This window comes from Ranitomeya variabilis, chromosome 5, assembly GCF_051348905.1.
Source record: "Ranitomeya variabilis isolate aRanVar5 chromosome 5, aRanVar5.hap1, whole genome shotgun sequence".
Taxonomy (NCBI): domain Eukaryota; kingdom Metazoa; phylum Chordata; class Amphibia; order Anura; family Dendrobatidae; genus Ranitomeya; species Ranitomeya variabilis.
In genome coordinates, this window is record NC_135236.1 from 167,081,143 (window position 1) to 167,098,412 (window position 17,270).

General features: G+C 42.4%; 1 protein-coding gene across 2 annotated transcripts in view; it reads left to right on the forward strand.

The window, feature by feature from the left end:
• Positions 1-12,732, forward strand: part of ABHD2 (abhydrolase domain containing 2, acylglycerol lipase) — a 53,143-nt gene extending 40,411 nt beyond the window's left edge. For both annotated transcript variants that reach the window (XM_077263466.1, XM_077263467.1), the window contains 3 exons: positions 9,361-9,430; positions 9,538-9,622; positions 9,780-12,732. In XM_077263466.1, the coding sequence (XP_077119581.1) occupies positions 9,361-9,430; positions 9,538-9,622; positions 9,780-9,976 (352 nt within the window). In that variant the 3' untranslated portion in view covers positions 9,977-12,732. The remainder of the gene's footprint in view (positions 1-9,360; positions 9,431-9,537; positions 9,623-9,779) is intronic.
• The last annotated feature ends 4,538 nt before the right edge of the window (positions 12,733-17,270 follow it).

Genomic DNA, 17,270 nt, shown 5'->3' on the forward strand with positions numbered 1-17,270 from the left:
TGAATCTCTGCCTCCTTCTCCTCCACCACGGTGGTCATGACAGGCTGTGTGCACATCTTCATAGCTGGAATACACCGGACTGATATCTGCGTCCATAGTATTCCTTCACGAGTTTGGACAAATAGCAGGTCATAGCTGAAGTAACATGACACATCCACTTTAAACTTACACAGTGAATATCTGGAAACCCTGTATCTGATAATCCAGAAAGTGATGCCTAATAGAAAAAATACCTTTATTATATTACAAAAGAAACAGAATACAAGCATATTAAAAAGAGTAACTATGTCCCTTATGGAGACCTATAATAACATATACCATATCTAAAATATCTAATATCTACATAATGTCCTACATTGGAAGCATTCATCAGGTCAGTGGGACCCAGTGGATAAGTCTGGTGTATACACCTACAGCTCTCACGATGCAAACAAACGCCATACACTGGAAACAGAGAATATAAACCCCTCCCAACTGGAAAAAGCTAAAAGCAAAGCTCACGTTTGGGTCTCTTACTATTGTCATTCAGGTCCAATCAATTGACTTTTGATCTTTTATATGTGCCTGTTACCCATGCTTAATTATCTATATTCCTTTGTGTTCTCTCTGGCATCTAATATTGCTATTTTTGATATTATGCACTATTTATGGCTCTAGGCTTGTAGATTGTATTTCATTATTTATTCTGAATATAGCCTTTTTCAGGTTTTATATATGGTACTTTTTATGTCTGTCTGTGTCTTTTGTGTGTCTGTGTGTACGTACACACACAATGGACACCGCAGATAGTCAATGAACATAAAAAGTACCATATATAAAAACAGAAGGAGATTTAAAATATATGTATTTAGTTCTTTACAGTATTTACTACCACTAAATATGGGCACAGTGGCATGTCACCACACATTGTAACTTTCTCTACTGAATGCCTGTATACAGAAAATATATATCAAATCTGATGAAGGGCTATACTGTGAAGTGAGCAGTAATGGTTACAGAGGATTTGGGGGACCCTGATCCAGCCGCCAGGTAAGTATTCAACTGCTGCGGGACAGGAGCCCTGCCAATTGACTCCTACATGAAGCATCCGCCGTTCCTCTTTTGACTATCTGACCTGATGCAAAATCATGTGAGCTTATTGCTGCAACACATGACGTCTTGCCAGGCCAACTGATCAAGAGAAGAGCTGGGAATGCCCGTAGTTAGAAGGTGGCTCCCATCCTGCGGCCACAGACTATTGACTTAGTAGCTGGACCAGGGTCCTTCCAATCAATTCACTCCTCTCTAATATTGGTACATTTTGTAAGTGCTTTACACGCAGACATGTTATACAGTTGTGTTAAAATTGTTTGCCCTCTTCCTATTTTGCATGTTTGTCACACTTAAATATTTCAGATCATCAAAAAAATTTAAATATTAGACAAAGATTACACTAGTAAAGACAAAATGCTGTTTTTAAATTAGGATCTTTATTATTAAGGGAAAAAGAAATCCAAACCTACAGGGCACTGTGTGAAAAATTAATGGTCTCCACCATAAGAAAGAGACTTGGCAAACATGGTCTGTGTGTCAGAATTCCAAGATGAAAACTATTGCGGAACAATAAGAACAGAAATGCTCGTCTCAGTTTTGCAGAAAACCTCTTGATGATCCCCCTAGGCTTTTGGATAATACTCTGTGCACTGATGATACAAAAGTTAAACTTTTTAGAAGGTATTTATCCCATTACACCTGGCATGGGAGTAATACAGCATTTTAGAAAAGGAACATCATGCCAATAGTAAAATATGGTGGTAGTGTGATGGTCTGCTTCAGGACCTGGAAGACTTGCTGTGGTAAATGGAACCATGAATTCTGCTGTCTTCCAAAAATCCTGAAGGAGAATATCATGCCATCTGTTCTTGACCTCAAGCTGAAGTGCACTTCAGTTTATGCAGCAGGACAATGATCCAAAATACACCAGCAAGTCCATCTCTGAATGGCTTAAGAAAAACAAAATTAAGACTTTGGAGTGGCCTTCTGGCCTTTATCTGATTGAGATGCTGTGGCATAACCTTAAAAAGGCTGTTCATGCTCCGAAACCCCTTGGGGCTGAATTACAACAATTTGCGGTTCCACCCCTATGGGAGGTGGAGCCGCATATTCATCACTGTAATGAGCGGTACCACGTGACCGCTCACACAGGACAAGCTGCCGGCACTGAGAGGAAGCATCGCGGGAGCTGGGTGAGTATTTTAATGCAAGCGGGCGGGCGCACAGGGGGTGTGAGGCGGGAGGTGACCAGGAACTTTATTTTAAACACACAAAAAAAAAAAACCTTGATTTTTTTCATTCCTTTTCGCCAGCGAACGCTGCTGGGGAGAAGGAATGAATGCCGGCTTCAGCACCACATGCAGCGGGAACAGCGCTTACTGTAGCGCTGTTTCTCCTGCGGCGGTACGTGCACACGGAGGAGAGTGCACACTGTTCTCCGTGTGCACGTGTGCGGGACCGTGCTGCCGGAGAAACGTAGAAATGTCTCCGTGTTTTGCACATGAACACTCGGTCCGCGAAAAATCACTGACATGTGCAGAGACACATTGATTTTAATGTGTCTACGTGTGTCAGTGTCTCCGGTACGTGAGGAAAATGTCACACCTACCGGAGCCACTGACGTGTGAAACAGGCCTCAATTAATAGTTGTTGGAGTAATCCTTTCCACAATTTAACCCCTTTCTGACATTAGACGTACTATCCCGTCGAGGTGGGTTGGGCCCGTATGACCACCAACGGGATAGTACGTCATAGCGATCGGCCGCGCTCACGGGGGGAGCGCGGCCAATCGCAGCCAGGTGTCAGCTGCCTATCGCAGCTGACATCCGGCACTATGTGCCAGGAGCGGTCACAGATCGCCCCCGGCACACTAACCCCCGGCACACTGCGATTAAACATGATCGCAGTGTTCCGGCAGTACAGGGAAGCATCGCGCAGGGAAGGGGCTCCCTGCGGGCTTCCCTGATACCCCCGGAGCAACGCGATATGATCGCGTTGCTCCGAGGGTCTCCTACCTTCCTCTCCCTGCAGGCCCCGGATCCAATATGGCCGCGGGGCTGCATCCGGGTCCTGCAGGGAGGTGGCTTACCAAGCGCCTGCTCAGTGCAGGTGCTGGTAAGCCTGCAGCACTGTAAGTCAGATCGCTGATCTGACACAGTGCTCTGTGAAGTGTCAGATCAGCGATCTTACACTATAACATGATTCCCCCCCAATGTTATAGTGTAAAAAAAAATATATATATATTCAGATGTGTAAAAAATAAATAAATATATATATAATATTTCCCATAAATACATTTCTTTATCTAAATAATTATAAAAGTACACACATTTAGTATCGCCGCGTCCGTAACGACCCGACCTATAAAACTGTACCACTAGTTAACCCCTTCAGTGAACACCGTAAAAAAAATAAATAAATAAAAAGGCAAAAAACAACGCTTTATTATCATACCGCCGAACAAAAAGTGGAATAGCACGCTATCAAAAAGACAGATATAAATAACCATGGTACCGCTTAAAACGTCATCTTGTCCCACAAAAAACGAGCCGCCACACAGCATCATCAGCAAAATTATAAAAAAGTTAGTCCCCAGAATAAAGTGATGCAAAAACTATTTTTTCTAGAAAAGTTTTTTTCGTATAAAAGCGCCAAAACATAAAAAAATTATATAAATGAGGTATCGCTGTAATCGTACTGACCCGAAGAATAAAACTGCTTTATCCATTTTACCAAACACGGAACGGTATAAACGCCCCCCCCAAAAGAAATTCATGAATAACTGGTTTTTCGGTCACTCTGCCTCACAAAAATCGGAATAAAAAGCGATCAAAAAATTGTCACATGCCCGAAAATGTTACCAATAAAAACGTCAACTCGTCTCGCAAAAAACAAGACCTCACATGACTCTGTGGACCAAAATATGGAAAAACTATAGCTCTCAAAATGTGGTAACGCAAAAAATATTTTTGCAATAAAAAGCGTCTTTTAGTGTGTGACGGCTGCCAATCATAAAATTCCGCTAGAAAACCCACTATAGAAGTAAATCAAACCCCCCCCTTCATCACCCCCTTAGTTAGGAAAAAATTAGAAAAAATGTATTTATTTCCATTTTCCCGTTAAAGTTAGGGTTAGGGCTAGGGTAAGGGCTAGGACAGTTAGGGTTGGGGCTAGGGTTAAGGCTACAGTTAGGGTTGGAGCTAAAGTTAGGGTTTGGGTTACATTTACGGTTGGGAATAGGGTTGGGATTAGGGTTTCAGTTATAATTGGGGGGTTTCCACTGTTCAGGCACATCAGGGCTCTCCAAACGCGACATGGCGTCTGATCTCAATTCCAGCCAATTCTGCGTTGAAAAAGTAAAACAGTGCTCCTTCCCTTCCGAGCTCTCCCGTGCGCCCAAACAGGGGTTTACCCCAACATATTGGGTATCAGTGTACTCAGGACACACTGGACAACAACTTTTGTGGTCCAATTTCTCCTGTTACCCTTGGGAAAATGCAAAACTGGGGCCTAAAAAATAATTTTTGTGGAAAAAATTTGTATTTTTATTTTCACAGCTCTGCGTTATAAACTGTAGTGAAACACTTGGGGGTTCAAAGTTCTCACAACACATCTAGATAAGTTCCTTGGGGCGTCTAGTTTCCAATATGGGGTCACTTGTGGGGGGTTTCTACTGTTTAGTTACATCAGGGGCTCTGCAAATGCAGCGTGACACCTGCAGACCAATCCATCTAAGTCTGCATTCCAAACGGCGCTCCTTCCCTTCCGAGCTCTGCCATGCGCTCAAACGGTGGTTCCCCCCCACATATGGGGTATCAGTGTACTCAGGACAAATTGGACAACCAACAACTTTTGGGGTCCAATTTCAACTGTTACCCTTGGAAAAATACAAAACTGGGGACTAAAAAATAATTTTTGTGGGAAAAGAAATAATTTTTATTTTCACGGCTCTGCGTTATAAACTGTAGTGAAACACTTGGGGGTTCAAAGCTCTCACAGCACATCTAGATAAGTTCCTTAGGGGGGTCTACTTTCCAAAATGGTGTCACTTGTGGGGGGTTTCAATGTTTAGGCACATCAGTGGCTCTCCAAACGCAACATGGCGTCTCATCTCAATTCCAGTCAATTTTGCATTGAAAAGTCAAACTGCGCTCTTTCCCTTCCGAGCTCTCCCATGCGCCCATACAGTGGTTTACCCCCACGTATGGGGTATCGACTTACTCAGGACAAATTGTACAACAACTTTTGGGGTCCAATTTCTTCTTACCCTTGGGAAAATAAAAAATTTGGGGCGAAAAGATCATTTTTGTGAAAAAGTGATTATTTTTTTTTAAGGCTCTGCATTATAAACTTCTGTGAATCACTTAAAGGGTCAAAGTGCTCACCACACATCTAGATAAGTTCCTTAGGGGGTCTACTTTCCAAAATGGTGTCACTTGTGGGGGGTTTCATTGTTCAGGCACAATAGGGGCTCTCCAAACGCAACATGGCGTCCCATCTCAATTCCAGTCAATTTTGCATTGAAAAGTCAAATGGCGCTCCTTCGCTTCCGAGCTCTGCCATGCGCCCAAACAGTGGTTTTCCCCCACATATGGGGTATCGATTTACCCAGGACAAATTGTACAACAACTTTTGGGGTCCATTTTCTCCTGTTACCCTTGGTAAAATAAAACAAATTGGAGCTGAAGTAAATTTTTTTGTGAAAAAATGTAAATGTTCATTTTTATTTAACCCCTTCCCGACCTGTGACACAGCGTATGCGTCATGAAAGTCGGTGCCAATCCGACCTGTGACGCATATGCTGTGTCACAGAATGATCGCATCCCTGCAGATCGGGTGAAAGGGTTAACTCCAATTTCACCCTACCTGCAGGGACAGTGGAAGTGGTACTACAGCCCAGGGGGGTGGCTTCGCCCCCCCGTGGCTACGATCGCTCTGATTGCTCGTTTCACTTTCAACAGCCAATCTGTAATATTTCACCTATGAAAATTGGTGAAATATTACAATCCAGCCATGGCCGATGCTGCAATAGCATCTGCCACGGCTGGAGACCCCGATCTGCCCCCCCACCACCGACTGACGGCGATCTGCAGCCGCCGTCAGTGTTCCGTACCCCTCCGTCCTGTCCTAAGCACCTTCCTTTCCCCTCCGATCCTCAAACTCTGCCCCCCCCCCCCGCTGTCCGATCGCACCGCCCCATACTTACCTAGTCCTGGTGTCCTCGGTCATCTCGCATGGGCGCCGCCATCTTGGAAAATGGCGGGCGCATGCGCAGTGCGCCCGCCGAATCTGCCGACAGATTCGTTCCCTGTACATTTTGATCGCTGTAATAGGTTCTATCACAGCGATCGAAATAAAAAAAAATAGTAAATAAACCCCTCCCTTTATCACCCCCATAGGTAGGGACAATAATAAAATACAGAAAATATATTTATTTTTGTTTTTCCGTTAGGGTTGCACTTAGGGTTAGGGTTGCACATAGGGTTAGGGTTGCACATAGGGTTAGGGTTGCACATAGGGTTAGGGTTGCACTTAGGGCTAGGATTAGGGCTAGGGTTGGAATTAGGGTTAGGATTAGGGTATGTGCACACGGTGCGGATTTGGCTATGGATCCGCAGCGGATTGGTCGCTGCAGATTCGTAGCAGTTTTCCATCACGTTTACAGTACCACGTAAACCTATGGAAAACCAAATCCGCTGTGCCTATGGTGTGGAAAATTGTATTTTCTGCAGCATGTCAATTCTTTGTGCGGATTCCGCAGCGTTTTACACCTGCTCCATAATAGGAATCCGCAGGTGAAATCCACACAAAAAACACTGGAAATCTGTGGTAAATCCGCCGGTAAAGCGCAGTGCGTTTTACCTGCAGATTTTTCAAATACGGTGCGGAAAAATCCGCACACAAATCCGCAACGTGGGCACATAGCCTTAGGGTTAGGGTTGGAATTAGGGTTAAGACTAGGGTTAGGGGTCTGTTGAGGTTAGGGTTGGGATTAGGGTTAGTGGTGTGTTGGGGTTAGTGTTGGAGTTAGAATTGAGGGGTTTCCACTGTTTAGGCACATCAGGGGGTCTCCAAACGCGACATGGCGCCACCATTGATTCCAGCCAATCTTGCGTTGAAAAAGTCAAATGGTGCTCTCTCCCTTCCGAGCCCCGACGTGTGCCCAAACAGTGGTTTACCCCCACATATGGGGTACCAGCGTACTCAGGAGAAACTGGACAACAACTTTTGAGGTCCAATTTCTCCTGTAACCCTTGGGAAAATAAAAAATTGCGGGCTAAAAAATTATTTTTGAGGAAAGAAAAATGATTTTTATTTTCACGGCTCTACGTTATAAACTTCTGTGAAGCACTTGTGTGTTCAAAGTGCTCACCACACATCTAGATAAGTTCCTTTGGGGGTCTAGTTTCCAAAATGGGTTCACCTGTGGGGGGTTTCTACTGTTTAGGCACATCAGGGGCTCTGCAAACGCAACGTGATGCCCGCAGAGCATTCCATCAAAGTCTGCATTTCAAAACGTCACTACTTCGCTTCCGAGCCCCGGCATGTGCCCAAACAGTGGTTTACCCCCACATATGGGGTATCAGCGTACTCAGGAGAAACCGTATATAAGCCAAAAATGATACACAATACACAGTGTGTCATAAACAAAACACCTGTGCCTATATGGGGGATTACTAACATCCCCATGCAATTACAGTAAATAAACCCTATATAGACATATTGCACCAAAAAGGGATCATTCCAAAAAATTCTTTATTAGAGAAACCACATAATTAAAAATAACAACAATGCTAGATGGGATACTCTGAAAGGTGACAACTGCACCGGAGCCGCAGGTAAGAGGATAAAGACATGCTTAATCAAAGAAGAACCGTCCCTGTAATAAATACGCTAGTGCTAGTGATCCACAAAGTATATAACACTAAGCTGGTAAAGAACGTCCAGCAAACACATGTAAACAAAACAGGGACGCAAGATAAGGTTATAAGAGCATAATTACCTCAAGACCTGCGGCGCCACCCCTACGCGCGTTTCAGCTGGCGTGCCTTCTTCCGGGGGAGAAGGCACGCCAGCCGAAACGCGCGTAGGGGTGGCGCCGCAGGTCTTGAGGTAATTATGCTCTTATAACCTTATCTTGTGTCCCTGTTTTGTCGTGTAGTTTTTAGAATTGTGTCACTTTTGGGTATTTTCAGCCATATAGAACCCTCAAACTGACTTCAAATGTGAAGTGGTCCCTAAAAAAAATGGTTTTGTAAATTTTGTTGTAAAAATGAGAAATCACTGGTCAAATTTTAACCCTTATAACTTCCTAGCAAAAAAAAATTTTGTTTCCAAAATTGTGCTGATGTAAAGCAGACATGTGGGAAATGTTATTTATTAACTATTTTGTGTCACATAACTCTCTGGTTTAAGAGAATAAAAATTCAAAATGTGAAAATTGCTAAATTTTCAAAATTTTCGCCAAATTTCCGTTTTTTTCACAAATAAGCGCAGTAATTATCGACCTAATTTTACCACTAACATGAAGCCCAATATGTCACGAAAAAACATTCTCAGAATCGCTAGGATCCGTTGAAGCGTTCCTGAGTTATTACCTCATAAATAGACACTGGTCAGAATTGCAAAAAATGGCCAGGTCATTAAGGTCAAAATAGGCTGGGTCATGAAGGGGTTAAACATTCCAAAAATTCCTGTGAAACACCTGAAGGGTTAATAAACTTCTTGAATGTGGTTTTGAGGGTTAAGTTTTTAGAATGGTGTGACACTTGGTTATTTTCTATCATATAGACCCCTCAAAATGACTTCAAATGAGATGTGGTCCCTAAAAAAAAAAATGGTGTTGTAAAAATGAGAAATTGCGGGTCAACTTTTAACCTTTATAACTCCCTAACATAAAAAAAATTTTGTTTCCAAAATTGTGCTGATGTAAAGTAGACATGTGGGAAATGTTACTTAAGTATTTTGTGTGATACATCTCTGTGATTTAAGGGCATAAAAATTCAAAGTTGGAAAATTGCAAAATTTTCAAAATTTTCGCCAAATTTCTCTTTTTTTCACAAATAAACGCAGGTAATATCAAAGAAAGTTTACCACTATCATGAAGTACAATATGTCACGAGAAAACAGTGTCAGAATCGCCGGGATCCGTTGAAGCGTTCCAGAGTTATAACCTCATAAAGGGACAGTGGTCAAAATTGTAAAAATTGGCCCGGTCATTAATGTGCAAACCACCCTTTGGGGTAAAGGGGTTAAAAAAAAAAAAAGCCTTTTAAGGTGTATTGCCTGTGATGTGATTTAGTCTTTTTTTTTTTTTCCTTCTGTCAGACGGTTCCATGGCTACAAGTCCCTTAAGGAGTACTATGAAGAAGAAAGCTGTGTCCGGTATTTGCACAATGTAAGCTTTGATTACTAGCCCATGGTGATGCATTATAGGGATTGTCTAAGATTGGGGCAAAGGGAGGTCTCTTCTTTTTAAATTCTGACCCTTATCTGTCTCTCTAGATACAAGTGCCACTTATGTTGGTTAACTCAACGGATGACCCTCTAGTCCATGAAAGCCTCCTGTCCATTCCAAAGACTCTGGCAAGTAAGTGTTTTTTGCTGCGTTGAACACTTTAATGAAGGATTGGTAAAATTTATCTTTTTTTTTTTTTTTTTTTGGTTTGTACATTTCTTCCATTTGATCTGTATCTCTTCCTTTAACCTCCTATTTTCGTTTTCTTTGTGCTTGATTTTATTTTTAGCCAACAAGGAGACGGTCATGGTGGTTTTGCCTCTTCACGGGGGACATCTTGGCTTCTTTGAAGGTGCTGTACTCTTCCCAGAGCCCCTGACTTGGATGGATAAACTTCTGGTGCAGTACTCCAATGCTATATGTCAGTGGGAGAAAAATAAATCCAAGTGCTCTGACAAAGAACCAGCACAGTCTCAACCTAGTTAAACTGGTTATCTTCCCAAAGACTGGTCTACAGATCCATTGTTTTTTATGCATTTATAATTCCTTACTAACAGTTACTGTAAATTTTTATTTTTTTCTTTTTTTGCAACTGTCTATCAATTCTTGGGTCTACCCAGATTATCTTTGCAGTAAAACTACAAGGGAAGAGGCCGAGACTCCACTGTGAGCCTACAGAGCTCAAGCATTCCCATTCTGGATAGTTGCTGCAGCGCTTTATGTAGTATATATATATTATATTATATTTATTGCTGTTTGGTACAGCAAGGCCATTGTATTTCTATCAATATATTGTCAAATAGTAACTGCTGTAGATATTTGTCTACCCCAGATACACCTCATCTGCGTTATTGAGATTCTCAATGCCGAACGTACATTCCAATTTTTGGAAGTCAAGTTGACATCTCTGTGAGTCATTGCATTAGTTCTTTATCACTTGTACATGCGCTATGAAGGGAGAGCGGACACATCACGGGGCCAACTAATGTTACTGGACTGATGGGGATATATATTTTAATGGCACATATTTCTGTTGTATTGATACACACACTCTAAGGATGCATTCACACTGCCTTTGCAGGTTTTGCAGAGGTGTACATAGGGGTATTTCATGACATACACCTCCAATGAATGCTACTATATAGGAATACGTTGGCATCAGTCACCCATAGGCTTTTAGATGTGAAAGAATAACCGTCCTCACAGTATGTGTTCTTTTTAATGGATCCTAGAGATGAACAAATCCATTAGCCAGGATCCTGGTGGCCTCCGGATGAGAAACCTTCGAACCACCTCTTATCTACCGACTTCCTCGGCCCCTTTTTTTTTTCTATTAGTAGGCCTGGTGTAATGTCATGCGCGAGTCAATCCACAATGAATATATGGCAGCGAGCCTGCAAGTAATTAGCAACGTGATCACATAAGAGGCGGTACGCAATCCGAAACCCACAGAATACTGACGTGGCTGCCGGACCACAGTCCGGCAAATTTATTCTCTCCTATTTACTGGGTGTCTCCTGTATAGAATAGCGTACTTGACTATGCTATTGTAAGCAGCAGTTAAGAAATGTATACTGGTGCATACTGCTCAATTAGGCCTTTTTCTGATAAATAAAAGGACCTATAGATACAGAAGACACGTACACTTTGCGCATACAGCAAACATGCACCATAACTGGCTCACTGATGACAAGCGGTCTTCTGGATTAGTTCTATATATTAGACTAGTTATATTATGTATGGTAAGTAATTGTCCACTATAGGGAAGAAACACATGGGCAATTTATCAAGACTTAACCTTAAGTCTACTAAAGTAAAATTCTTAAAAAAAAAAAACAACAACAAGAAAACATACACAACCATACAAATTTGCAAACTGAAACTTACGCCAGCTACCTAATGGTATAAAATTCTAATAAATTATGCCAATTTTGAGCACAAATGACAGTAAATCTGTAGGGCCATGGTTGCCCATGCCCCTTCGACAAGGCCCACTCAGATTATTTTTTTTAAAACGGGTCAAGACAAATGTAAAATGAAAACCCTTATACTGGCACTGATAAATCCCACTCCTGGGTCTAGTTAACGCTGGAACTGAAATCTGTCGTAATTATTTCATTCGTGTGAAGAAGGGATTATTGGTCCTGTAACTTCACCTGGAACTTTTTATAGGATGATGCCTCCTGTTCCCATTACGCCAATATGGGGACGTTCTGGTTCCCTCGGCCTGGCTGTGTAGTTGGTTATACTTGGACCTAGCCTGCTAAACTGATTTGTGGCTTTTAACAACTCTGGAAATAATCATCCACTTCATTGTTATACATCTTTTTCTCCATATTTGCCGGTCGGCATTCATGGAGGCAAAAATTCAGCTTTGTGACGTGAGTTATTGAACTCCGTTCACTTTTCTTCACTTGTCAAAGTGAGCAATGTTGGTGTCCTTCAGACTCTCGGGTGACCTTGGTTGTTGTCCTACTTGGCATAAGTCATCCAGGTGATGACACTTTTGGGGTGTGCCTGCAGTTTTTGGTGAAATGCTGAATTGACACCATTTTCCTTCCAAACACTGGCTTTACACCTTAGTAGGTCCAGGTGATGGGTCCGTTCCCCTGAGCATCTCTTTGCAGTTTTTTTTTTCTCGCTGTTAGAGGGCTTTAATCATTGAAACAAGAAGGACAATAAGGAAGGGTATTGTGGCGTCATGTAGTAAAATCCCCCCACCGGCTTGTGTACTTCAGTTTCCCAGACTGCACTTTGGTTGTTTAGTTTCAGCTTTACCAATGTTTTAAACTTTCAGTTTGAACCAACTATTGACTTGTTATTTAACGCATTTTTTCTTCTTTTTTTTTTTTTCACTCTGAAAAATTCCAAGAAACCTCCCATCAGTTCTGTATGTGTTCAGTGCTGTATATGGATCTGCTCCTATATTACCCTAATGAATGTAGAAGATGCTGTTTTTTATGTCGTCGGTTTCTTGGGTCTGTTCTGAAGGAAGTGTGCAGCCAGATTTTCCTACAAAAGATTATGTATCTAAAGAGTAAAGGCCCCGTCTCACACAGCGACGCTGCAGCGATACAGACAACGATGCTGATCGCTGCAGCGTCGCTGTGTGGTCGCTGGGGAGCTGTCACACAGACCGCTCTCTCCAGCGACCAACGATCAGGGGAACGACTTCGGCATCGTTGAAACTGTCTTCAACGATGCCGAAGTCCCCCTGCAGCACCCGGGTAACCAGGGTAAACATCGGGTTACTAAGCGCAGGGCCGCGCTTAGTAACCCGATGTTTACCCTGGTTACCAGCGTAAATGTAAAAAAAAAACAAACAGTACATACTCACCATCTGTTGCCCGTCAGGTCCCTTGCAGTCTGCTTCCTGCTCTGACTGAGCCGCCGTACAGTGAGAGCTGAGAGCAGAGCGCAGCGGTGACGTCACTGCTGTGCTCTCACTGTACGGCGGCTCAGTCAGAGCAGGAAGCAGACGCCAAGGGACCTGACGGGCAACAGATGGTGAGTATGTACTGTTTGGTTTTTTTTACATTTACGCTGGTAACCAGGGTAAACATCGGGTTACTAAGCGCGGCCCTGCGCTTAGTAACCCGATGTTTACCCTGGTTACCAGTGAAGACATCGCTGGATCGGTGTCACACACACCGATTCAGCGATGTCAGCGGGACCTCAACGACCAAAAAAGGTCCAGGCCATTCTGACACGACCAGCGATCTCGCAGCAGGGGCCTGATCGCTGGTACGTGTCACACATAGCGAGATCGCTACTGAGGTCGCTGTTGCGTCACAAAACTTGTGACTCAGCAGCGATCTCGCTAGCGATCTCGCTAGCGATCTCGCTATGTGAGACGGGGCCTTAAGTCTGGTAAGACTGATGGGTCATTGAGATCGGCCTTTGTTCCTGAATCTGAGCAACAGATAAAGCACTTGGGTCCTTTCTTAGGACATTGTGACCTGGAAAGCTCCTGTTTGATAAATGCCATCATCCAAACTATAGAGGGATATGGTGACGTTTTGCACTTTATAGATTTGTGTTCTTGTATTTAACATGTTTGATTTTGCTTTCATGTTAGACTTGTATTTTTCTAGGATTGGCAGACAAATTCTCTATTAGCCAGTGACCCCCCACGTCTGGCATTCACTGCGCCCCCTTTTGAACTTGCACTTTATTATCCTTGTCTTATTATTAGTACAACATTTTTTTGCAACTTGCTGTAGACGGCAGTAAATGTGACATTGTAGTCGTGTACATCATGTGTGGTGTCAGCCGTACCATTATTCTTTAATTTTGCCTTAAGTCTGATTTTGTTTTAATTCTTACCATACAAGTCTCCTTTTGGAGACCATGACAATATAAGGAAAAAAATAGAGAAGCTGTGCGTCTACTTAATATATGTAATATTGCATTGACCACAGCAATATGCATGCAGGAAAAAGACACTTGGTAATACTGTTCCTTAAAAAGTTAGTCTAGCGGATAAAAGAATATTTTAAAAGGGCTCAGACTTAAAAATGAAAAATAGAAGATGTAATATACATTCCCTAATGCCCCTGCAGCTCCTGTCGGAACGCACTGGGCCCTGCTCATCTTAACTTACTGATTCTAGCTTATCTTTTCTATCCATCTTTTTCTAAATCTGTGTGTGTAATCTACTCTCCTACCATCGCCTTCTCCGGCATCCAACTCCGCTTCTCTTCTCCGCGATGTCACCGCTCTTCACTCTCCGGGTTACTGTGGAGCCTTGTTCTGACACCCCATAGGCTTACATTGTAAATGGCGCGTCAGTGTGACCCGCAGAGTGTGGAGAGCGGTGACTTCACTCAGAAGAGGAGTGTAGCAGCTTGTGATGGGCCGTCTGATATCTGTAAGCCTTTCCTTCATGTAGGGTTTATGATGAGTTCTAGTCTTAGTGATTCTGACTTTTTTTTTTTGGTCTCATTTGTTGTGCATTACCTTAAATTGTAGCAGTTCGTTACTTTTTTTTGCTTTGGCACTGTAGAGTATCATTTCTTAATTATTTAGCATGCTTGTCTTTTTTGGTTTAACACTCAGGGATATAACTACTGCCACACACCAAAGTGTTTTATGTTGCAGCTGGGGAAATGCCGATCAGAGGAGATGACGGTATAAATGCTACTTAGCACGTTGGCCAATCCTAATGACACAGGGGCACTAAAGTCTGGGAGTCCTAGCTTCTGCTCCACATGTTCACTGGCTTTCTTTCCATCTCTGCATCCACAGAAACACCAGCATTGCCTTGTTCATTGGGCATCTTAAAACATTTGTATGATTTGTACAGAATTTCAGCAAAATCTACAGTATCTGCGTAACATGCCTGTCTTTTGCTTCTTCTCCTAGTTCTGGGCTTGCTGAGGGGTCTCTTCACAATGTGTTCCCCTTCTAGAGAAATAGATCTGTAAGCCGCTCTGGGTATCCGAGAGCCTCCTATCAATTACCTAATTGGAGGCCTTTTTGTTTGGTTGATAGCTGCTCAGAAAATAGTAAGCGGCAGTAGTTTTTAATGTAGGTGTGTGTATATAATCAATGTAAGGCCGGGTCTCTTAGTTTCTAGTTATAACATATATACACCCTGGATGGGTCATTAGTCTACTAGTACATACATGAGTGAAGGGCCTTTTTTTTTTTTTTTCTCAGATGAAACCAACGTAACATATTTATCATGCCAAAGTGATGTCATTGGTGTTTAGTGAATCCATTTATTAGTTGATCGCTTGTTGAGTCCACATAATGGCTGCCATCACTGTATGTTGCTGATGAGAAGTCTGATGAACTAAAAGTCTGGACTTTTCTGAATTTGTATCAGGTTTCCTATTTGTGAAATGTTCTATTTTCATCCTGGAATGTTTGTCAATTGATGCAGACATGTGTTTTTTTGTTTGTTTTTTTTTTGTTTTTTTTTAGTGTTGGGCTAGGGTAGAGTAGTAGACAGGTGGGGTTGAAGTGCTTCCAGTGCTTTTTGAAAGGTGAAAAATAATGCTAGAATGTTTAGTTAAATTCTGAAATTTGATGAATAAAACCTTTTTTTATTTTAAGCAGATAGTTTTCATTGGGGGCGTGTACTTCTTATCCCTGTATGAGGTGTCCAATCATAAGCAGGCAGCAACACTAAAGGGAAAGAACATGCCTCCACCATAGCTTAGAGCAGTTTTCTCAGTGTGAGAGATGTAATCACACTCATGTCTGCTGTGCTTAAGCTGCTTGTAATCACTTTGCAGTGAGATCAGGACTGTCATTATGTCTCACACAGGAGCAGTCTGTTCTGGGCTACTCCACTGTGAGATGTAGACAGCCTGTTCTGCTCACTGCGGAGCGAGTACAAGTTGAGCACAACAGACATTCTTTTTAAAGGACCATTGATTCCATGAAAGTGTTTTGAAAAGGGTTAACATACAAAATACATATATAAATTACACTGACCAAACTATCAGTCACAGACTGATACATAGGGGGAGAGTACCCTGCCCTTGTGGGAGTCCAATCTATAGGGTAATTGGGAGGGAGAAAGTGGTCAGGGGATGCAGCAGCTCGGGTGGTATTGAGATGTTAGCGAGGTCATTACTGACACATCTCTGGACAGATGGTACAGCACAGTGGGCAGTGTTAAGAGAGGAGGTGATGGAAGGGTTTGTAATGAGACAGCTAAACTCCACTTTGCTGGCCTCCCCACAGGCCCCTTTTCTGAAGAGTATAACATCCATTTAAAAAATAGAAAATTTTTATTGTTAAACTCATTAGGTGTTGAATACTTTGGTTAATATCTCCTCAACGGAGAAGCAAAATTTATGGAAAAACAATGTTTTATTCCACACTATGAATTGTGTTTTCAGTTCAGCATGAAAAAAAATGGTGACAGGCCCTCATTAGATGGGTCAAATGTGGTGACAGATTCCCTTTAAAAACTATTAATATGGGCATACAGGATATAGACTACTAAAAACAGTCCTCCCTGTGTATCTCATATTAGATGTGGTGTTGCTAAGAAATCATCTTTTATCACTTTATATAAGTGACCTCTTCCAAGCTCTGGGAGGATGGTGACTGGAGATAACTCTGCCTCCAGAGCTTATTTTATATAGGAGTCATTACCAGTGTGATGTGTAATGGCCGCTCACTGCTCTCCTGATCTCACTGCAGAGCTGTGTGTGATTATACCTGACTCATCTGCAGGTTCTTCTCAGCTTCCATCTCACAGGCAGACAGGGCTGCAATATTGTTACAATACAGCAGAGCTTAGAGAGCTGCAAAAAAAGTTTGCAAAAAGACAAGTTTTAATTTCTCCTGTTCTGTGTTGGTTACTTGTCTCACACTGCCCCTTCACGTAAAATCAGCTCTGGAGGCAGAGTTATCTTCCAGACAGCGTCCTTCTCAGAGCCTGGAAGAGGTCACTTATATAAAGTGATAAAAGGTGATTTCTCAGCAACAACACATCTGATATTGGACACACAGGGAGGACTGTTTACAGCATTCTATATCTTGGATGGCCATATTAATAGGTTAGGTAGGTCAAATGTGGTGACAGGTCCCCTTTTAAGTGATCATTTTCTAATCTCAGGCCAGTTTCACACTAGAGAACATATTGAGCAGTCTCAAGTCATCTGATGCAAACTCCACCACTTCATAAATGTTTACGTCCGGTCCCTACTCAGAAACTGAGGGTCAGATTTGTGAAACCGGCGGTAGCCACAGTTCAGATCTACATGGTGTTTACTGACACAAAACTGAATTTGACGGCCCCAAGAATACTTTAGAAACC